Below are 23,626 nucleotides of genomic sequence, written 5' to 3'. Positions count from 1 at the left end.
CATGAGACAATAGCCTTGAGTGCCAATGTTCACTTATAGAGGTATAATAAGCTTTCTCCCATGTAACCCCCCCTGTTTCGACAGAAGCATTGAAGGCCCACTTGAGACGGGCAAAGATGCCGTAGCCACCAGTCCTCTCCCCCCAATGAATGCACACGGTCAACCCAAGATAAAGGTGATATATAAATACATGAGATTATGGTTGTTTCATTGAGCTTTTCACCCATTTCTCTTTCACAATGCAGTAACAGTCAATCACCTGCATGAAACCGCCTAAATATAGGGTTTAAGACTTGTTACACCACTACCCGCAGGCTTGTAATTGAAACTTTTCCATTCTGTTTTTTTCGAATGCTTTGGCTGCCGAGGGGAGATTGGCAGCTCTGAGTGGCCAGCAGATGAAGCGGCTGGCGCGCTAATGAATAGAACGCTGATTGCAGGATCCCCAAGATGCAAATTACCGTGCCTGCCACCCCTGACGACCGGCAATTACCGGGCCGCCGCGGCGGACGCCTCGTGCATATTCATCGCACCCGCTGGGCATATTGATCAACAACTTACTTCAAGCAAGAAGCTCTGAAATGTATCATGTCGCTCAGTCAGGGCTAAAAAAAGTACTCTTCATTTTTCTGTTGTCAAAATTGCCACAGTAACATGTACCAGGACAAGCCCTTTAACTATAGTATTTAATTTAATCAGACTCAGGTATAATTGTTAATATGCCATATTAAAGTGACAAAACATGTCATTCATCAGAAAATAATCTTAGTTCAAACACTAATTCCTGCTTGTGCTTTAGCTAATTAACTGCGCTTAAAGTTCATTGCCCCCAATAAGGTCATGCAGCTTTAAGTTTTGTCTTCATCTTCACAAATGTGTCAGTTTTTTAAAGGTGAACTGTATTTTTCTTATTTAATTTAAAGTGGAGGGTGTTAAATTTCTAAATTTACATCACAACACATATACTTATTAAAAATTAGTCCAATTTTATTCCATTTTATCATGAATTGCAGGTCTTTGTAATTACAGATCTTCCCATTTTCTGTTAATGCACTTACTCGATCAGTGTTTGACTGTCACTGGCAGCTTAAGTTCCTGTTTTTATCCATTTTTTGTGCATTTAACTCATATTTTGGAGAGCACACATTTTATGGAATCATTCCTGAAAACACACACACACACACACACACACGCACACACACACACACACACACAAACAAACAAACATGCAGTGCAGACTTCAGAACATGGCATATGAATATGAAAGGGCTTCTTTCAACAACAACGGAAAAACAAGAGCGCTGCCAGCGGTTAATGGGACCAAATGAAGGAAAGCTGAGCAACATCGGATTTTGAGCTCTCTCCCTCAAAACAAACATCCAATGATCACATTAGCGATGGATCACAGAACTGTGTCATTATTGTCTTGTGTGTCCGATCTTGTCTGTTTTTGAGCTTCAGTCACTTTCACGTTTGTAAAAAAAAAAAAAGACTTGAGATGACAAAAAACTTCCTTCTGGAGAGTCAGATCTTCAGTATGATTTTTATTTTTCAGTTCCAGTCTCATGTTTGGGGTATCTGATGGCCATATATATGTATGATATATATATGTATGATATATATATACATTTACATGATATATATACATTTTGCATTTTGTTTTATTTTCAGTCTCTCATCATGCAGTAATTTTTTTATTTTTTTATTATTTTTATTATGATAACAAAGGTATTAATGCCCCTGAAAACTAGGTGCCAAATCCTTTGTATTTCTCAGTAACACTAGCCTACTAGGCTACAATGTCTGTAAGCACAATGATTTGTTGAGACAAGTGTCAATCACACTGCACCTGCAGCCACCTCCCTGCCACATCTCCCGCCCCCAACTTTCATAAGCCAATGACAGCCCGGCCGACTGACACCAAGTTTGATTGAAAAGAAGGTCGTTACGTTTTAGTTCAGTTGTAAACATTTATTGTGCAAGTGAAACAAAGTAACGTAAAGCTCTTTCAAGCGTGTTGAAGACCGGAATATATTTCAATCAGAGTTAGCACCTAAAGCAAATTAGCTGAGCATATAGAAAGCTGTCATGAAAGGAAAGAGTTGGATAAAGTTTGGAATCGCAAAACGTTGTTTACGCTCCGAGCGGAGTGTAAACAGCGGAGTGTAAACAGCGGAGGTGAGCGGAGCTTTATTTGTTCTGTTGTTAGATTTCAGTCCATTAGTCATCTGTGTTTGAGGCACAATTGCACTGTATTCAGAGATGTGCACTGCTTTTATTTAGTTTGAAGAGCTGAAATAGTATTAGGCCTGTTTTTACTAAATAGCTATGCTGTCACCACTCTGCTGTTTAGAATCCAGAAGCAGGTTATTTAGGTTATTAAAGCTATTTGGTGAATTATTTGCATGGATTCTCAGTATGCCTGCATGATAAGTCCTGCATACTTTGATACTGTTGACACTTTGAACACATAATCATTACACTGACCAGTTGCATTATGTGTAAGTCATCCTGGCGTTTATTGTTGCTGTTGTTTGCTTGATGTGTATGTCATATTGGCCTTTTTGTGTTGTTACTGGTATGGTACATTGCAAATAGAGGGGGGCATAATTGTTTCTTGCCTAGAATGGCAAAAGTGCATGTGCCAGCCTTGGTGGGATGTGAGGAAAGACATAAAAAGATTAGCACATCCATAAAAGAAGAGGAGGCCAAGAATAAAGCCATGAGGAACACCACTGGAAAATACAAACGTGCCAGTGATGTCCGACAGACTGATAGAGGCTAGGATAATTGTTTGGAGTTTAACAGTACCAGTGACCTTGCCTGATATCAGACACAACTGCTTGCTACACTTGTTACAAAAGAGTTTCCAACTTCACTTTGACATTGCATCTACTTTAATCAATTTCCATGGGGGACGGAGGCTAAACCTCACAGTGTGAGCTTTGTGAGAAATAAACAGAGATGCCATGAAACGAAACACTAAACTCGCATAACTGTAACTGTTACAGTGGCTCAGCTGTCAACAGGACTGTGGTTGCACCACTGAGTAGTTCCCAAAGGTGCTGCCCTCCCTCATTACGCTGCTACTTCCCCAAGCTGTGAACAGGATAAAGTGTGCTCTCAGTGAAGTTTTCCTCTTAAATATGGGTTAACACACACACACACACACACACACACACACACACACACATGCAGACCTCTTTCCCTTTCAACTTTTCATACACTCACCAGCTATGCATATAGATCCATATCTTAAATATTACCAACCCCTCTGATAATAATCTCCACACACATACTAAGCAGTCTGACGTGTTTCCGTCACACAAAAGCAACCTGCAGTCAGGCAGAAGGGGGAGGAAAACCCAAATGGAGGAAAGAAGAAAAAATGTATCGTTTGAGCAAAGGAAAAGAAAGAGCGAGTGCAGGTGCTGACCTCCAGAGCTGCTCACATATGTTCTTATCGGTGTGTAATTTCTTCGCTGTGGATTCTTATCTTCTTATCAGAGAACGGCTGGTGTACTAACGTCTGCCCATCAAACAGTGACTCAGGGGCCCAAATTGCATCAATCAGGGTCTGGAGTGGAGCGGTGCTTTGAGTTCCTTAAATTGGTGGAATAACGAATCCACTTCCAATTGTTACCTTAGATTTAAACTTTTGATGGGAAACTGTGAGAAACGAAGCAGAGGCGGCGGAAAAACTGTAGAAAAAACAACCTGCACTTGAGACTGTTGCTTGTTAGCATGTGCAACTTGGTGCTGCTTCAAATGATTTACAGTAAGATTTTCCCAATAATAAACTTTAGTTTTGTAAAATTAGATGTGATCACAGAAAAGTACAGGATTCTGGACAACAGATTGCTAACGCATAACTCTATCCGCTTTACAACTTCAAGAAATGTTCAACCTCCCTCTTACCCAGCATGCATCATTTAAAGCAGGACTGCCCAATTTTTAAAGATCTGCAGATAATTTTTTTTAAAAATACATACCAATATGGCTAGAGCATCTTTCTAATGAATTTATTGAATAACTACTGGGACGCCCAGTAGCTCACCTGGTAGAGCGGGTGCCCGATGTACCAAAGGTTATGTCCTTGTCGCAGCAGCCGTGGATTTGAGTTCAACTTGTGGCCCTTTGCTGCATGTCATCCCCTCTCTCCCCATTTCACACTAATGTCTGTCCTGTTAAAAATAAAGGGACCCCCCAAAAAAAAAAAAAATTATTGTTCAAAAAATCAAATATGTATTAAACAAATACTACTGTCAAGCCAGATTTAAAGACCTGTTGCTGCTTTATTGATTGCAATGATTGATTATAGTTGACAAAAACATAAACCTCAGTAAACATGGCGGTGGACTTGAAAAGACAGAAGACGGAATACTTTTTGTTATATGTAGGCGCACCAATGAACAAATGTAATGTCAAATGATAACTGTTGAGAAGTGTTGCAAAGTAATATTGAAAGAAAATGAATTTTAGCAAATAAGCTTTCGGCCTTTCTAATCTATGCATTTGATAATGTATTGCCTATGAGTTTTTATATTTTTACTGTATAAGGCCCACGATTACAAAAGTTTGGCCACTCATGTTTTAAAGGGTCAAACCGATACGAAGGAGTCATTTGACAGACTCATTGTGGACTCCTGGGCCCACCATTTGACAATCTTTGTAATATGATGTCATACTTCTATGATCTGCAGAGGCCCAGTTAAGATTTTGTTAAAAATGATTGCATATAGTGGAGTAGAATAACACCTTAATATCCCTAGAGGTTGATTTGGCTTACAGACAGCAGTCAATTGATAATTTATATAGAAGTATACAGGGTAATATCAACATCATCACTTGAGTGTTTGTCACTGCAGACATTTTGGCTTATAGCTCATGAAACTTGTGTTTTAGAGACACATATGTTTCTGCTGTCTCACTTACATCACTTGGATCAGCTCCTGAAATCTGCGATAAAACTATGCTCAAGTTTGAATTATTGCGCTTTTTCAATCAGAGAAGCAGGCCTTTTTTTCTATTTTTTTTTTTTTTTTTTTAATAAACACGACTCACTCAGCACCTTTTTTTTTTTCAGGTTATGGCTCCGTAGGCTCACTGTGTTCACCTCTTTTCAGCCATTTTTTTCTGGGGCTCAAAACCTCCGTAATCAGGATAGTAATGCTGCAGATGAAGATAAATACACAATGAAAAGCTCTTCTTTGGCTGCTGGTTCATCTGTGCTTTGTCTGTGTGTCTGTCAGCCTCTCTGTGTGTCTGTGTTTGTTTGTCCGTCTGTGGGCCAGCCAACACATTAAACCTGCCAGCAGCAGAATTTGTAACAGGAAGCAATCACTTCAGGAGCAAAATGACTATTGAGAGGCGTCAGTCAGGTTTGTGGCCAAAGCAGCAAGGATGTTTCACAGCATGACACTTAAGTCATTTGTTTCTCCAAGAAAGGGCATTTACCTGATTTAAATAACAAAAAATGTTTTCAAATGCTTTTATTTGCTCAGGCTGTCACATTTTTGTATTTGTTATGACTGTTTTTCTGTGTCTCTCTGTATCATGTTGTGTTGTCAACTTACAGTTCAATTTTCCTCTCTAAACTGACTGCTCATTAAAAATTATTTTTTTAAAAAGTGGATTTTGTGTTCACGTCCTTAAACTGTCATGCTGATTTCAGAGTGAATCTTACATTTTCATCGTAAAAATAAACCATAAAATGTTCCTGTCTGCGTAGTTTAATGTCTTGTAATATTCTGAAAGTGATGACCTGACCTGGATGTCTTCAGTGTCACGGTGTTACCACTCTCCTCTGCTGGTGTGTGCATTTTGCTGCTTTGGTCACATGATCGCTTGTGACAGGGGTCACGAGAGGTCAAGTGGGGTCATGAGTAGTATCCTGACATCCTGCCAGTCTAATCACCTGTTTATTTTTTCAACAGCCAAACTCGGATCCACGCTGGCCGAAGGACAGAGAGCGAGAAGAAAGAGAGAGTGAGAAAGTGACAGTGAGAGGAAAGGTTGATTGAAGTTCAACTCCATCATGATGGAGCTCATATCGGTACTTGCATTTCATATTTAGTGGAAATTGTAGTACAAAGTATAAGCACAGTGTTTGTTATTAAGTTTACACGTCTCTTTATTTGACCCCTTGATATGCAGCATGTGCGTGCATAAGTTCTTACTAACTTGTGCTGTGCAGCCAAACACTGTTTGGATCTACAGAACTTTATTTCAAATTTGGTGGAGATCCCAAAGTTTCCAAAGATACCAAATATTTCAAAAATCGACTATATATTTGGCTGAAATATCTAAAAAACAAATATTAAATTTTTATGTGAGTGTGCAGCCACAAAAAATTATGAAGTCTTGGGTATCATGCAGTGTAGATTGAGATGATATTCCTCCTTCAAATCTACTTAAAGTGGAAGTTAAAAAAACAATATTAAATATAATGGGTTAAACTGATATATTTTATTTCATTTTTTCACTCAAACCCATTTAAATTACATTTTAATTCACAGAGCAATTAAAAATTTGGAAATATCCATTTAGACAGTCTCTTGGGATAACTTGACTGTAGCTAGCAGTGCAGTACAGCTTGTTGCTGCCCTCTTTTGGGAGGCAAGGTACCTGCTTTGTTGTGCACTTCACTTGTATTGGCCTGCCTTCACCACAGGGTGGGGATAGATTACAGCAGGAGATCACTGGTGAATTTTATGTTTGATGCGGAAATGCACCGAAGGCAGTAGAAACATTTTAAACATATGACTATTTGCAACAATGAAATGTGAATGAGAATTTTTTTTTTGTTTGTTCGTGTGTTTTTTATCCCCTTCAGTCCATTATGGAACTTAGTTTGGTCCTTTGTCAGATTATTGTCTTCCTTTAATTACATTTAAATTAAACTTTAGAGCAGATTTTTATCAAGTAGCCACTCAATGATTTTTATTTGTTCCATGTTTGACAGCTCATTATGTTCTAAACATTGCATGTTATTGATTTTACTCTAGTGTCTTTGATTTTATTTTTTCTTTCGAAGACTGATTTGGAGAGGTGCCATACAAATAAATCATTATTATTTATTATAAGAAGCAAGATATTCACCGCTCAATTCTTAGGCATCAGGTTACTATTTTTCACTCCTTATAATGGGCTTGGTCACATTTGGTGCCCCAGGCAAGCTTCTCCTGGTGCCGTTAAAGATTATTAGAAATCAACATAAATAAACAACTTAGTATAATAAATATGAAACTATAAAAGAAAATAGTATGTGCAAATTTCAACTTCTTTCTCTCTCTTGTTTTACTTTATTATTTTTTTGTACAATGCTTCAGGTGACTTTTGTCTTTTTCATTTTTCTTCTTACACTCTCTCTGCAAACATTTAACCATTCTTATCAGTCCATCACTGCTCTAGCATGTTCTGACTGTGATGATCACTGACTGATGAGCACATTAAGGCTTAAGTAATTAAGGCATTAAGACTGCATTGCCATGTGGTAACTTTTAGACCAACCGTTAGCATTAGATCTTTCGATTATCCTCCCCTTGTGTTTTTTTTTAAATTTTGATTGGAGCACCAAAACAGTGGTATTATTTTAATGAATATAATCATTGCATTTGATGCTGTGAAATACAAAATGATCAACTGAGAATGAGAGTTTTGACACGATTTTAATCATATTTATTACTGATAGTTCATAAAATGTAAGGGCAAATAAAAGAAAAAAGTAATAATAATAAAAGTCATAAAATAATACAGCTATTCACTTTTTGCTCAAATGCAACATTTTCAATATTTGTGGATGCAAATAGATGGATTTGCAATGTCGAAAGATGAATGGAATATTTTAAACCAGCTTGAGTTTGAATATGATAATACGAGGGAAACAAATACTTCACTGACACATTTTTAATGTCACACGTCCCTCTATGTATCTATAACACTTTGCATGGGCAAAGTTCACAAGAGTAACAAGAGTGTGTGCAAGAGTCAGTAAGTAGAATTAAATAGTGACCACAGCAGCGTAGTTGTATGTGTGTAGAGTAAATAAATGACAATGAACATTCAGTCCATCTTATCTTTTCCCTTGAAGCTCAAATACAGCTTCCGCTTTAAAGTTACAACTTTATTTAATTCTTATTCGTTTTTTCTGAGTTCATACCGTGTTTGTTTCAAAGTGCTTCAGCCGACAGGTTTTCTTTCTCTGTGAGTGACTTGTTGAATATTTTATCTCCGGTAGAGATCATCAGGTAGAAGGAGGGTCGGGTTACAGCAAGATGACAGGACAGGAGGGCTCCAGAGAACTGCCGGCAGGTGCTCCACCCACACACATCCCAACAGTAAAGGGATGGTGATGATACTGAGATATTTAATATCACAGATACATGAGAGGGCACGCTTTATTGTCATCAGTGATGCTGCTGGCAGAAGCTGAGTACTATCAGCATCACTGACTGAATATCTGTTGAGAGAATTTTGTTGACGTATTTTTGTGTTCAAAGCAGCACTATAGTAATGTGAAAGTGGTCCTGGATATTTTTAGAAATTGAACCTAGTATTTGTTTTTTAATCACAAATTCAAATTACTCTCCCAAGCAGAGCATTGTATATGTCTCAAGCATGTCTGTAGAGAATCTTTAACAGTATACTATGCAGGAATTTTCATTTACTGTTTGGAAACACAACATTGACCCCCTCCTCCCCTGAATGCTTGTATAAACACTGCAAGCATTATTGTAGGAATGTCACATTTGTTGTAATAAAAAAACCGATACATTATCAACCTAACAAAGCTAACTGCCAGCACCTACCTGTCCAACAAAACAGACCAACTCCTCTTCCTCTTCCTCAGTTTTCATCAGCAAAACTATAAGACAATCCAAGATTTACCCTTGTTTTGAAACCAGCCAAGCCCATGTTTTTACCTTGCCATGTTTTTTTTTTTTTTCCAGCACTATGTCTGTGATTTTTGGGGCGTTCTCTTGAATGCATGCTGCTTTCAGTCTGGGACCTGGTTGCTACCTTTTTACAAAGTCCCTCAACTGCACACTGTGCCCGTAAATGTCCCGAAAACAAGTTTGAATTTCCTAGGATAGTGAATGAATGACCTGGCTGCCCTACAATCTCTCATTGCCTTCACTGGTTGGGTGGTAAGGTTTAGGTATGAGGATTGAGATTGGTTAGGGTTAGAGTAAGAATGTCAGGATAAGTCAATCAGAGGCAGAGTAAGACAAAGTAGGGCAGGTCATTACTTCGCAAGGAAATATAAAGTAGCCCCCTGAATGTGGCGAAATAAGAAGAAAACAAGAAAATACACCACAAGAAGATACACTATCACACACTAGTGGGTCATAAGTGATGATTGAGAGGGGTTACTTCTGTTTAAGTCTATACATTGTTTGTTTGGTAAAATCCTGCATCATATACCCTCTAGTATCTTAGACATTAGGAAAAAAGAAAGAAAAATTGAGTTCATTAGAATTCATCACATTAGAAAAAATACTGTGATCAATTAGAAATGGCTCCTTTCAGTGTTGGTCACTGTGTCTTCTCATGAGAACGATACAAAGTTACCATCTCAGCTTATTGCACATAAACAGTAGGTAGAAAAATTTAAAGGTGCATTTCATTACCAGACTCCACATCTACCTTCCTCAAGACCTTCAGGTGCAGTGAAAGACACCCCCTGTTCAGAAGCCCCTCCCACATCCTGCACACCTGCATATAAGCACACCTGTAGCATCAGCAGCACACAGCCTCCTGCACTCCTCTGGATCCCACTGTGTCTCTACCTGAAGAAAAACCTGGTGAGTAGGATATTTTGTCAAAAAAAGTGTCATTTTTTAGTGGTTAAATTTATGGAAGTGATCATTTAAATAACTTTTTACTTTGTTCTTTAATAAAGTTTAATAAAAAATTTGAAAAATTGGACCGTTTATATCAAAATCTTAATTGAAAAAAAAGCTTTACCACTGTCAGGCTGATGACTCTTAATCTTCCTGCTCACTTACATTCATCGGTTGTCAGCATGATTATTTGTCAGCTAAATGACAAGATGATTTAAAAGGAGAAATGAAATGACTGTCCATTTCCTGCTGAACAAAGTGTCTCCTTGTGTCGCTGGAATTCACTCCGAATATTTTCCCGATCATTTTCCCAAGCTCTATCTTTCATCAGAACAAGGAGCGTCTGTCTCCTGCTGTGTCCTTTGTAGTGTTGTGGGAACGGTGTGGCAAGGATCAAGTGACACAGAGACAGAAAGGTTCCCTTGACCGCAAATCTACGGAAACACAGAGACAATGATACACTGTCCTGTGCTCTGTTTGACACCAGCTGGTCACACTTGAAGTCCAGGAAATAATGAGAACACCTGTTAAACTTACTATCAAATGAGATTAAAACAAAAAAAGGAGGGGGAAATAGACATTGAAACAATATTTTTGAAATTAATTTTGATCTAAACTGAAACATAATTTTCCATAATATTTAACCACATTTATGTAACACTTTGGTAGTCTAACCCTTCAGGAAGGTTTCTATTTCTTGAGACACTTTTCATCTCCTCACTTTTTTCCCTGCTTTTATGAATCCTCTATTAGTCTCTTCTTGAATATAAAATGCATCTTATTACCATAGTAATAGACTATGTGAGAGCGTTCTCAGTCCCGGTGAGAGGCTCTCCTTCGACCCGGGGTTGAGCTGTGCTCATTTACATTTTGATTTACAGTGACTTGTGAGTTGAAGTTGCATTTGAGCGAAGCCGAGACAGACAGACTGAAGTGTTTCCGACCGTAAAGTCAGTCATCTCTTCGATGCAGATGGTTTGTTTGAAAAGCCACTAGCCGGCCGTACGCACACTCATTGAAAGACTCCTTTCATCATTTTCAGTGGGGCGTTCAGTGGTCTTGAATATAAGGCCCTACTTGTATTTAAGTCTGGCCAAATGCTAGAATAAAACACATTTGCTTAAGGGCCACAAAAGGGCTTTTCCGCAGGCAGATCTCATGTAATACGAGCTTTATATGGCTGCAATAGGTCAAACAGTCTAGCATTTCAAGTTATATATTTTCCTTATGACATCTGTAATTTGAACATCCACCCACTCTGTAGCGAGATGAAGCAGCTGTAATCGATGTAACATGTGATTGTGCTCTTATGTGCCATGTCTTGCCTCCATTTCACCCTCACAAACGTTTTTGCTCTTTGTGCCGTCACAGCCACCCATCATGGCCACCAGCATGTCGGTGAGGAGCTTCTCCATGAACCGTCAGCCCTCTTTTTCCAGTCGTTCTCTGATGGACACTAGCCGCGCTCGCTCTCGAGCTTCTGTCTCTTTCGCCGCAGCCAGTCCGCTGAGCCGTTCTGCCTCCATCAGCCAGGATCTCAACGGCCCAGCCAGCCTGCAACTTAACGGCCTGCACGGCAACTGCACCAACGATAAGGAGGCCATGCAGAGTCTCAATAACCGTCTGGCCAACTACCTGGACAAGGTCTGTTACATAAAACAGAAGCAGCACTGTTGAGCTGTTGGTCAGCAGCCAAATGGGTGATGCGTGTTTGTCAGCATGCAGTCGAGGAAATGATACTATTAGTAGCAAGCTGAAACACTTTGATCATTAAACTCTCTTTTTCTTCCTCCAGGTGCGTTCACTGGAGCGCTCCAACGCAGACCTGGAGGCGAAGATTAAGCAGCTGATGCTTGAGCGCATTCCCAAAGGTCACGACCTTGATTCCATGATGGCCCAAGCTCACGCTGTTGAGCAAGAGGTAGACTTGAACGGGGCGTACAAACACACAGACACACATCATACAGACAGGCTGCAAGTTTTGTGTCTATGAATAAAGCTCAAGGTTATGATGACTTTGGTTATTTTACATAGACAAAACATTCATGCAAATAGGGTTCCTTTTAGCAGGAGCTGCATCAGTAGATTCATCAGAGGCAGAATTTGAGCTACACTTGATCTTTGAGTTAGAAACCCAGCCTGGGTGAAGTTAATGATTATTTTTGTCTTTTTTGGCCAAACAGAAAAAGTTACAGTTTAATGAAGTTGGAATGTCTTACCTCAACTTGTCAAGTGTAATTCCACCAAAAAGCAGAACTTCACTACTTTTACAATCAATATGCTGAATACAGTACAAACATGTGAACATCTTACATGACGAAGCATCTTATTTACATGAATTATGTGTTTAGACAGGATGTTAATGTTACCCCACGTTAATATTTGTCAGGTGAGGAAGAGGACCTTGGATAATGCTCGCCTCATGTTAGAGATCGATAATGCTAAACTGGCTGCGGATGACTTCAGAATCAAGTGAGTGATTTGAGTACAGTCTTTTGGGAGATATAAATAGTTTTTCAGAGCCCCCTGGTCTCAGGAGCCCGCAAGAAAATACTTTTTTAAAAACAAGAGCCAATAATGAAATAGAAATTTAACTTACTAAACAAAAGTACTTTTGGTAGGCTATGTAAGTAATTTACTTTGCACTGTAAAACAAGCACTCCCAGGATTCTGTGGTTAGAAAAACGAAAGAAAGAAAAACCAAACGAAAAACACATTTTGCAGTTGTTTACATATGAGAAGTTACACAAAATCAAACAAGTAAAACAAGTAAAAAATGAAAACTATTTGTTTTAAATTAAAAAAAAAAAAAAACGTAGTGTCCTGGCTGCCTTGAATTTATAAGTTGACAGAATTTGACAAAAAAGTTGACAAATTACATCAACTTGTCTTCTCAAATTCAGTCAACTAAAAATTTTATGGCAGACTGGACGCTAACTTTTTAAAATTATTATTACAGTGTTCAAAAACTATTCGTTAACAGTTTTTTAGCACTGCAGCACATGAGTCAAATAAATGGGGGTTGGGTTAAGTAATAAACTGTATTAACTGTAGTCTATTTGAAGATAGTGTTGCTGTTAATAGGTCCCACTTCAGTCTTTACATGCTGAATTGTACATTATGTGAGCTTAAACTAATATTTGCAGTACACAAGTTTGTTCATGTGAAATGACAACACATTACTATAAGGGGGGCCCCAAACCAAATTATGCCCTAGGGCCCTCAAAGAAGATGAAGGTGAAGAGCAGACACTAGTTGAGGTTCTCTCTCTTTTAACCTACTGTGTCTATTATAGTCTAATCCATGTCCATGCCACTTTGCTTTTTCATATCTTAGTATAACATTGACTCAGCTGGTGATGCAAATTCTTCTTTTTTATCTGCAGTAATATCAGAGCTTATAATGCATATGTTAGTTCACGAGGCACTTTCACACACAAGAAAGTTAAGTTTTTCGGCTTTTCTCTGCTATTATTCTGACCTTCACCAGATGGGAGACTGAGCTGGTGATGTGTCAGTCTGTGGAGCGAGACTGTGTCGCTCTGAAAAAGGCCAAGACCGACCATGAGCAGATCATCGCCTCTCTGAGGGGAGATCTGGACAGCCTGAAAGAAGAACTTTACTTCCTCAAGAAAAACCATGAGGAGGTAAGTCTGTTTTGTAAACTCTATCCATGTGTCTTATCCCTTCTCTTTTCTTCTACAGCCACATTGTGGTTGGTATGCAGGTTTTTTAACACTGTTTTTATCACATTTACTTCTCCATTACTCGACATTTGTCTCGTCTCTGTTTCATTTTGGCCCCTTTCTCTTCTCTTCCCCCCTGCCCTCACAAACAACAAGTTGTTTGATATCAGGCTGACCCAGTTTGGTGGACTCAAGAGGTCTTATTTAGACTCTAAGCGGAGAGAAAAACATGTAGGGAGGTGAAAGAGAGGGAGAGGTGGTCCTCTGGTTACTCCTGACAAAAGGAGCAGGTAGATCTGGTTTCCCAAACCTGCTCTTTCTGTCCAATCAGCTGATCTGTGGCTACTGTCCTCTGGGGGGGATGAGAAGCTGAGATAAACTTGTACCCTCTCTCACCAAGAGATGGATTGAGCTCCGTACCAAAACTAGATGTGAATAAAACTGCACAGAGACAATTCATGAACTACTGCAAAGTCAAGAATGAAATTGATCAAATTAAAGAGGGTTATTTTCAGCCTTTGTGAATCCTGGCATTGTGCACATGCACTCTGCATGCATTTTACCTCTGTGTATGCCTCTTTATCTGCCCTCATCTATGAAATCTATGTCAGTCCTTTATGTTGAAAATAAATACTTTTTTCCCAACTAAAACAGAAAAACAGCCCCTCTGAGGATCAGCTGGGGAACTAGATCACATCTCGTCTTACCCTTCTCAAAAATCAACACAATCACTGTGCATAAAATAGAAGTTTACTGTCCATCAGAGGCTGGGAAATTGTGTATGAATGTATATATCAGGAGCATTTAAACCAGATTAGATCAGATTACACCCCCCTTTGTGTGGTGTTTTTCAAACATGAAAATGCTAATTTTTTGTTCCTTACAATCAATGTACTCCTTTAATTAAAGCTTTATATTTGTCCTTATAAGGAAAAGGACAAGCTAGCCTACTTGAAGAACAAAAAATCGGCTAACATGTATAGCACATTAAAACAGGCTTGTTGTGGAACTCAGATTGTCTTGATATGAGTTTATGCACAGCAGATAATAAGTAACAGTAATTGTAAAATTCTAATTTTATAACGCTCGTATTAGCATAGTTTTATATTAAGCTTTATATTGCCACAGCATAATGCATTTCTAAAATTAAGATTCTTAGTGGCCCCATCTGGTGACCCCTATGAGAAATTATGGCTGGGGGTTAGGGTTAGGGTTCTTACAGTGTCATAGAGAAATGAGAGTGAAAGAGATCCAGCGAGTGTGCATGTATAGAGTTCAGTGTGCAAGTGCGTGTGTGTGTGTGTGTGTGTGTGTGTGTGTGTGTGAGAGAGAGAGAGAGAGAGTTGAAAGGCCAGAGGTAATGTGAGCTCTGCCCCATCAACTATTGATAGAGAACATCTAAATAATGAAGATGTCCTCACATCCTCTCTGCCACCCCGGTTTAGGATTCACAAAACTAATCCTGGTTCCATAATTCACCTGTATATAAAACATGTGGTACGACACAATGCAAACAAAAAGTTCTTTTCATTCAGAAATAAATGCATACAGACTCAGTATTTCTCTCTCCCTGCAGGAACTGGAGCAGATGAAGTCTCGTATCGCCAGAGACGAGGTGAATGTGGAGGTGGACTCGGCCAGTGGGCCTGAACTGGGCACTGTTCTGTCTGACCTGCGTTCCCAGTATGAAGGGATTGTCAAGAAGAACAAGGACCAAGCGGAGCAGTGGTACCGCAAAAAGGTGTGTTTAGAAAAAGAGCCATTCTCATGACAAGAGACTGTTGTATTAAAACCGCAAATGACTTACTTTCATTTGCGAATAATCTGCAAATAGTTTTTTTCAATTAATTATTTTGTTGTAAGGTATTTAATATGTCCAAATAGGTTAAAATCCTGACATGAGATCAGAAGGTTGAACGTGAAAATGTTCTGCAATTTTTCACTGTTTTTGCTTGAAAATTTATTGAAATGAGTCATATGTTATCAAAGCGGTTGCTTAATATTTTCTATGGATGGACTGGTTAATTTATCACAAATAGCTTCATGTCATGACTTACGTGACCTTGACAAATTGGGACAAAAACTTCTGAGAAAACAGGAGAAGAAACCCACAGTTGTTAAATTCATCTTACAGTCCAGTACATGCATTCATGTGAGTGTGCATTTTGTGTCTTGTCCAGCTGGAGACGGTGCAGAACGAGGTGAAGGAGAGTAACGAGGCTCTGAGAGGAGCTCAGAGCGAGCTGACCGAGAGGCAGCGCTTCCTGCAGACCCTGGAGGTGGAGCTGGAGAGTCTGCACAAACAGGTGAGTTGCTACACCTGAGGAGGGAGGTGACAAGTGCTGCAAACTATCCCATGAAAACCTGAAAGAGAATGTTATTCCACATTCGGTAAGATCAAATTGTGTCCAAGATAAATGCTGTTTCTCCTTTCTGAAAGCAGAAGCGTGACATGGTTGTGTTTTGGTGAAAAAATTATCGTGCAAGTAATATTTGTGCATTCAGAGCTGTGCAAACAAAAAATCTAATGCACCTAAAGCAGTGCAAACACCGCAATCATGATTTTCAAATAGGGTTATGAGTAATATCTTTGCACAAATCTTTGATGAGTTATGGCATTGTGTTAAAGAAAGACCGGGTTTATAAGGGCTTTGTTGAATACAGACACAGAAAATCCTTACAGAAGTTCAGATTCAGTCTCAGTTAGCGCTGTTTTTTAACATGATGTCCATGTCTGAGAAAAATCATTTTGTTTTTCTCTCTCATAATCCTGTGTTGACAGTAAACACGCTCTCCCACGCTGATAAGTCATGCAAGGAGGTAGCGGATTCAGTTGCTAAATTGTATGGGGGTGAGTTTCGGTGGTGAGATGGGTAATCGTGTCTGAGCGGCGAATGTTTGTTTTGGATGCCAGGGCCTTGTCAGCTCACAGGTATTTGTTGATAATGGTTTGGGAAGTAATTTCAGAATCAGGAGACACTGAGGTTTGATTTCTGCTGGCAAACATCTGAAGAAATGTTAGGAGGATGAAAAGCCAGAACTTTTAATACCAGCCAACATGAAGCATCACATTACTGAACACTGGTTACAAAACATTACAGAAACTGGGAGGATGGGTAATCGGTAATAATTTTGGGACATTTCCCAGTTCGCCAGTCGTTTCACTTCTAAACTGATATGATTATGTGAGACATTAAAAGCACACAATGGTAATATTAGACCCATATGCAGACAAGGCACATCAGCTCTCTTATTATTTCACATTCTCTCCTCAGATAGCAGCACTGGAGGGTAACCTGGGCGAGACGGGTCAGAAATACTCCTCCGAGATGGAGCGGCTGCAGGGTACCCTGAGCCAGCTGGAGGACGACCTCTCCCAGCTCAGGCTGGACATGCAGCGCACCAAGACCGACTACGAGCAGCTCCTCCGCATCAAGCAGAACCTGGAGATGGAGATCGCCACCTACAGGCGCCTGCTGGAGGGAGAGGAGACGTGAGTATTAACCAAGCGGCAACCTCCATGGCTGAAAAATAAAGCCAACGCAGTCCTTCAAATGGCCACTTGAGGCTGGCTCAAATGGATCAAATCCTGATTGTAAAACAAGTCTTTTTGTGGGGGCTGTGACAATCCATAAAATGAATCCACTGATTTACAGATGTCTCGTTCACAATGTAAGTCTGTGGGAAAATAAGTCTTTTTGGGCTCAATGGCATCATGTGATGGACCCGTAATTTGTAATTCCCTGACCCCTATGTAGAACTTCTGAATCCAAAAATATATAAAAATATATATAAATTAATCGTACAGACATGAGAGTGGTACTGATCTTCTCATCTAATTGGGTGTTTCACATAAACGCTTAACTCTCCCTTTAAATGTGTTCAACTTGTTGTCCAGTCCATTCAAAGCTAATCATTTTGATGTTCTCTTTTTGTCCCTCAGAGTCAAAGAGGTTCCTCCTCCACCAAAGAGTGAGTACTCAGCTTTTGATTTAGATGACGAAAAAGGAAAATCACAACTTTTGTCAGAACATCATTCAAGCACAGTATTATATAATAGCAGCAAAGCAAAGAGTAAAGCACTGCTCATTCATCCATGAAGTCTGAATCATCTTATCACAACCGAAGGAAACAGCAGGGAGGTAAAGAGTGATTAAAGCTGTAATGATGAAGCAGATAAGTTAAGCAAATGTTTATGTTGCAATTTGGTAGCGTTGTAGTAAAGCTGACACACATATATATACATTTACACACCCAAGTGACGCCGGACTAATTATTGTTTTATGAACCTGAAACAATGCAAACACTGCAAGCAGCTCAGCTCCTATAGCAACAAATGTGGGTGTGAGGACATTTATCCCAATGTTGTAATTGTGTCTTAATCCGACTGAGTCACGCTGCTGGATTAACAAACTGCAGGGTGTTTTGAAAATGTTCAACATTAGAAAACTAAAGACAACACAGAATAAAAGGCTGTGACTACTTCAAGAGTCCTTCGTGACACGGGAGAGTGATATAGTGAAAACTTCATGCCAAGACATGACATTTAACAAAATTCATACAAATAGAAGTTCACACTACTGGATTTAGCAAATTCGGGCACCCTAAACACACACACACACACACACACACACACACACACACACACACACACACTTCAAATATTATGATCTTTTCTAGCATTATATTTAGTCTATTTATTGTATGTAATACAAACAAGAACAAGAGCAAACTTAAAATAAAAACAGATATGGCGAAAAAGAATATAGAAGCCTAATGTGAAAATCTGCAAATTTCTACTTTTTTGGCCGGCCTTTAAGTTCTATGTGAAAGACATCAGGAAAAATATAACAGAGCTGTGACTCAAACCAGAATCAGGCACCTGATTCAACACATATTACAAAAGAATATAACATTCAAATGGCTCGTCAGTTATTTTCCCTTCTTGTTTCACTGCTTTTAATGTTTTGTCTTCTCTCCTCCCGTCTCATATCATCTCCTCCACCTCATCACATCTCATCTGTTATCATTGTATTTGTTTCACACCATGTTATTTAATATTTTAATTCATATGATCTTATTCTGTTACTTAAAAATTATTTTATCTCTTTTATTTAATTTCATATCATCAAATCTTTTCTTTGACCTCATCTCGTATCATTTCTTTTCATCGCAGCTTACCTTCTCACCTGTGTAAATCTCATCTGATCCCATTTAAAATAATCTCATATTTTATCTCTCATTTCATATCATTTCTTTTTTTCATCTCATCTCATCTCATTTCATCTCATCTCATCTCTGTCTGTGCAGAGGAGCCTGATGTTCGTACCAGGAAAATTGTGAAGGTGGTGACTCAGACGATGGTCAACGGCAAAGTGGTGGATGAATCCAGCGAGGTGGAGCAGATTGAGGAGACCAAGAAATAAAACAAGAGCAAGTTCAGATACAAAAATTAAAATGGAACGAGGCAGACGATGAAACAGGGATTTGCAGAAAATAAAATAGAGAGTGTCAGAGCTGCAGTGCATCATTTCTTATTGCAAAAATATTGTTTCAAAAAGGAAATTTTGGGGGGCATTGCTCAACAATGAATGTTTTGTGTTTTTTTAAGATGTGTTTTTCCACAGTTGACTCTTCAGTGATACTTTGATCAACTGTTTGTTTCCGGAGAAATGCCACAAGAACGCTGTATGTGTCCAGTACTGCTGTAGCTATGCATGCTTATACCAAGTTAGATTAGAGACGTGTGTTTGTGTGAGAGTACCTAACCAACCAATTCATTCTGCTCTACTAAAAACTGACTGTGGACTTAAGCAAGATATTTATTTCTTAGTTTAGAAAAGTTTACTTTAGTAGATATTCTTTTACTCCTTTTACAAGAATTTCATTGAATTATTTTTGGCTGTTTTTGTGTTTTTACTCTGTCTGAATAAACTTTCTTAACTGTCATGTGTACTTCTGTTTTTATGTAACACAGAACAAACATTTTGTGGCTTTTACACTGAAATCAACAAATGTCAGTATACAGTATCCTTCTGTGGACTCAGTTATTCAGCTGTTGTGTTTTTGCTGCAACCTTCGGTTCTTGACCTTAGCATATAATGAAAATAACATACATGAATACATACCCGTAATACCCAAACACACACTTACACTGTTGTTCATAGGTCTGAGAAAACTTTTACTAGACTTTTACTTTATAAAATTCTACTCACATATTTACGTACATATTTCTTATTAGCAAAAAAAAAGCTTTGTTTTGAGATGAAGGTTAAATATTTCTATTCATGAAAGTGTTAAGCAGAGGATAGAAGTAAGTGTAATGATTTTAAAAAAAAAAATGAGAGAGAAGACGATACTAAAAGAAACTGACATAAAAAGGACAGAACATTTGGCTCCATAATTAATGCTGTTGGTAACACGTGAAACGTCCTCACTGTTATTATGAGGGTTGACACCTGTTGTCACTGAGGTTACTGCACTTCTTTCATCAAAGCCACCTCTTGTAATGACGAGGTAAATACAGGGAAAATTACTATGATAAGACTGGGCTGTAAAATACAGTTTTCAGTGGCAGGCAATGTGTGTGCTGGGTCATGCAACTGACATTTGCATTTCTGCTTTAAATGTGAGACAAATTATGCAGAATGACATTTCTGTAGTCCTCAGGTTTGGTTTTTGTACATGCAGGTTTTCTTTTTACTGGCCCACTTGAAAGACCTCAATATATCATATGATCCCATTAATAATCATCCTACCTGAGCAAGCACTTTGTCATGACGTAACAACCCCACTGTGGCCTCCATCAGTCCTGTATTTTAGGGTCATGATCTTTTGGACCAGGGTCACTGTGCTCCAAAAATCATCACGAACAAAAGTCAAAAGGAAGGAAAACAAAAAGAGCTGAAAATGTTAAAATATGAGTATATGCAAAGGCCAAAGTGCTTTATCTGTATTTAGAGCCAAATCCACATTAATGACAGTTCATTGGATGACTTTTACACAATGAAATTTTACAAATGTAACAACAGTTTAGGTCATTTTTACAATCCTTTGAAACCTGGAGCAACATCACTTTTTGTGCTGCTTTTCACAGGTATTTAAACCTTTGAACGCTATGCCAATTTGTAAAAAACTTGAAGAGAAACATTCCACAAATTGCAAGAAATCCGTAGGTTAAGAAATGATTTATTTAAAGGCTAGGGAAAATGTCGAAAACAATAACATAGCTAAAATAGCGCCTATGAAACTGGGGGGTTTGGGAGTCCTTAGCCAGAACATGTTGCACATCAAACACTTAATTTCCTGCATTCTTGTGCATTTTTAAGCACAGATTTGTGCCTTTTTCTGCTTCCATTTATGATCATAAAATAAATGTCAGTAATTTTGTCAGAATAAAAGTCTTCTGCTACTTTTATGTATTGGGGAGAAAGAAATGTTCTAAATATTAGGGGGGATGTGGTCCCTGTGGTTCCCTCAAAATCTACACCCATGTATACTGCCAAATTCAACTAAAGTAAGCTATTACATTAATTATTCCATATTTATTCCAGCACCATTTGCACTCTGCACCACTGCAATGTTGTCTTTTATATCTGTAGTGAATGTTCACCTTGTTCGGCTTTGTTGTGCATGTTTCAGCTGTTATCCAGAGGATTTTTTTTACTTGTGGTTTGTGTACACACTAACATGTCCAATGAAGTTGAAGTTTTTACAGTTTGGTTCTTGTAGCTACATATTCTGACAGTTAGAAGTAATTGTAGCACAATAGTTTATTAGAGCATTTATTTCTCATGCAGGTGCCTTTGTTTCCTAAACAATAGCTTGACAGAGGAAATTCCTGGAAAGAGCAGCAAACTCTAACTGGTATAAAATTTCTTTAATATGCTGCTTTTGCTTTGTTCCGCTGTAGAGCAGATTCATGGAACCCGATCCACATGTAGAGGCTTGTTCATATTTTATTGTCTCTTTTAAATGATAGCAAGTAGAGTGTACAGGTTGCCATCATTTGTCTTTCAACTGTTTCCTCCAGAAAGAAAGAGAGACAGAATGACGACAGAGGTGAGCAGGAGACAGACAGATCATTGGATTATGCGGTCTGGTGATGTTTCAAAAACAAGCACACCTCCAGATATCCTCCAAAAGCAGACACTAGAAGCCAACACATCACTAAAAAAGTTTTAGATGAAACTGTAATTGAGTCATATTTTCCTTTTTGCTCTTTTGCTCATTTGGTTGTGTCAATGAACAAGACTACAGTGACATTTTAAAGGTACTACAACAACAACACAAAAAAAACTCAGTCAGATCAAATCTCATCCCCACCCTGATCCCACAATCACAAACACAATAGCACCAATTATCTTTCATTGCCCTACACCCTCCATCCCTTCACCCGTTTATTCTGTTGATGTCATACTGAGAGATAACTCCAACGCGAATCTCTGCACTGTGAAAAACACCTCTTAAAGCATCTCACACCGTCTGCTTGATGATGATGTAAAGTAAAATAGAAACTTATTCTGAGTATAAGGAGATCAAGTAGAGGGCCTCGTTGTTTGCTGTCAATGAATCATAGAAAATTTATCTAATAAATATGTTCATCAACATTAGTTGATCTAAGGTGATAATTACTAACTATCAACGGAAAATATGACAATTTATATAATAGTAATAAACTATGACTATAATAAATACTTAGTCTGAAAGGCCTTTAAACTCAGTGTTTAATGTTTTATGTGGTTTGACTGCCCTCTAGTGGACACATCTTATAATAGTGAATATACAATTCATTCAATAACAGCAGCAACAGGCCTTTTTCTACAGAGCATATTTTTGACTTGTCACAGGAAGACAAAAACTGGTGGATATCATGAAATTAATTACGCTGAATTCCATTTAGCTGCTTCGATTTCAGGCACCATTGTATCCTGCATGCTGGCACATTGTCACTCTCACTGGTACAGCTGAATACAACAGGGCCGTTGTTAGTGTTATTAGTAACACCTGTCCTTTTTCCCCTAAAACAAGTCAAAATGTCTGCTGTGAGAAAGGCCTTTGGGGCTGCAGCTCCCAGTGTTTTTTCAAAAGCCACAAATGTTTTATTTAAAAAAAAAAATCTTTAACTTTATGGCAGTGGAGGTAGAAACAGCGCTGAATCTACATCTGTGCAAAAGTAACAGCCAGCAGGACAACACAATGGACAGGACGGGTGTGATGTTTTGACAATGTCTTATGTGTGCAAGCTACCACAGGGAGATTAAAAAAATGTCTACAAATTGGAAAAGAAAACATGAGGTCCAGGAGCTCCTTACACTCTAAGCAGAGGACGAGATCAGCTGCCATGTAACAGGTACGGTAAATGACTGTTAGTACCATGTTTGACCATTGTTGTCATTTGAAATATCAAAGTATATGCTTCCAACACATATATTATAATTCACACTAGAGGCTGACGCTGTTGTGTGACATGTCACACCCATCATGCTCTTTTGTTTCTGACACACTACCATGCTGTCTATAACCACACATTTGGGCAGCAGCAAAGGAGGTGTAATGAAAATGCTTTGTAGAGCCCTACAGTGCAATCTGTATCTATAGTAACAGACATTTTTGTGTCTTTTTAGGTAGCAGGAGTGAAAATAAGTTATTCTCATTATTTGTTCTGTTACAATTTCAGAATGATGAAGACCGGTGGAGAATTTTTGTTCCCAGCTATCATGTTTTTCCCAAACCATCAACAGATTTATAGGTATTCTACAGTTTAAGACAACTTGAATAATTATCTTAAAACAATAGCAAGCTAAAAAATATTGATTTATGCAAATCTTACAGCTTTATTATATAAGTAATTAAGTACACCTCTTTCTCTCTCTCTCTCTCTCTCTCTCTCTCTCTCTTTGTGTGTGTGTGTGTTCACACTGTCTATTTTATTCTATTTTACTTCATTTTAGTCTGTCTGGTTTGTACCTACTAGTCTTATTATTTTCATTTGTAAAGTTTTGCACTGACCACTGAATGTCATGTTTTCAAAACTCTTAAAAGTTTTTAACAAAATACAAAAAAAGCTTGAATAATAGTGCATATAGCTGGAGCA

At 38.4% G+C, this 23,626-nt stretch overlaps 1 protein-coding gene across 1 annotated transcript; it reads left to right on the top strand.

Moving 5' to 3' along the window:
- Positions 1-1,937: 1,937 nt before the first annotated feature.
- Positions 1,938-19,479, top strand: LOC121959982 (keratin, type I cytoskeletal 18). The gene is made up of 12 exons (XM_088071315.1): positions 1,938-2,178; positions 5,937-6,055; positions 9,636-9,806; positions 11,217-11,489; positions 11,641-11,766; positions 12,235-12,317; positions 13,335-13,491; positions 15,107-15,271; positions 15,711-15,836; positions 16,806-17,023; positions 17,474-17,502; positions 18,841-19,479. Exons 2-12 carry the CDS (start codon positions 6,038-6,040, stop codon positions 18,954-18,956), a joined length of 1,482 nt encoding a protein of 493 aa, XP_087927441.1. The 5' UTR covers positions 1,938-2,178; positions 5,937-6,037; the 3' UTR covers positions 18,957-19,479.
- The last annotated feature ends 4,147 nt before the right edge of the window (positions 19,480-23,626 follow it).

The sequence above is a fragment of the Plectropomus leopardus genome, chromosome 20 (assembly GCF_026936395.1).
Source record: "Plectropomus leopardus strain MGB_pleo_1.0 chromosome 20, ASM2693639v1, whole genome shotgun sequence".
NCBI lineage: Eukaryota > Metazoa > Chordata > Actinopteri > Perciformes > Serranidae > Plectropomus > Plectropomus leopardus.
Note: the sequence above shows the minus strand (reverse complement) of the source record. Positions and strands in the feature narration are given on the sequence as shown.

Coding starts and splice junctions, on each gene's coding strand:
- LOC121959982 (XM_088071315.1), top strand. Junction 11,490..11,640: donor TGGCCAACTACCTGGACAAG/GTCTGTTACATA, acceptor TTCTTCCTCCAG/GTGCGTTCACTGGAGCGCTC. Junction 17,503..18,840: donor GGTTCCTCCTCCACCAAAGA/GTGAGTACTCAG, acceptor CTGTCTGTGCAG/AGGAGCCTGATGTTCGTACC.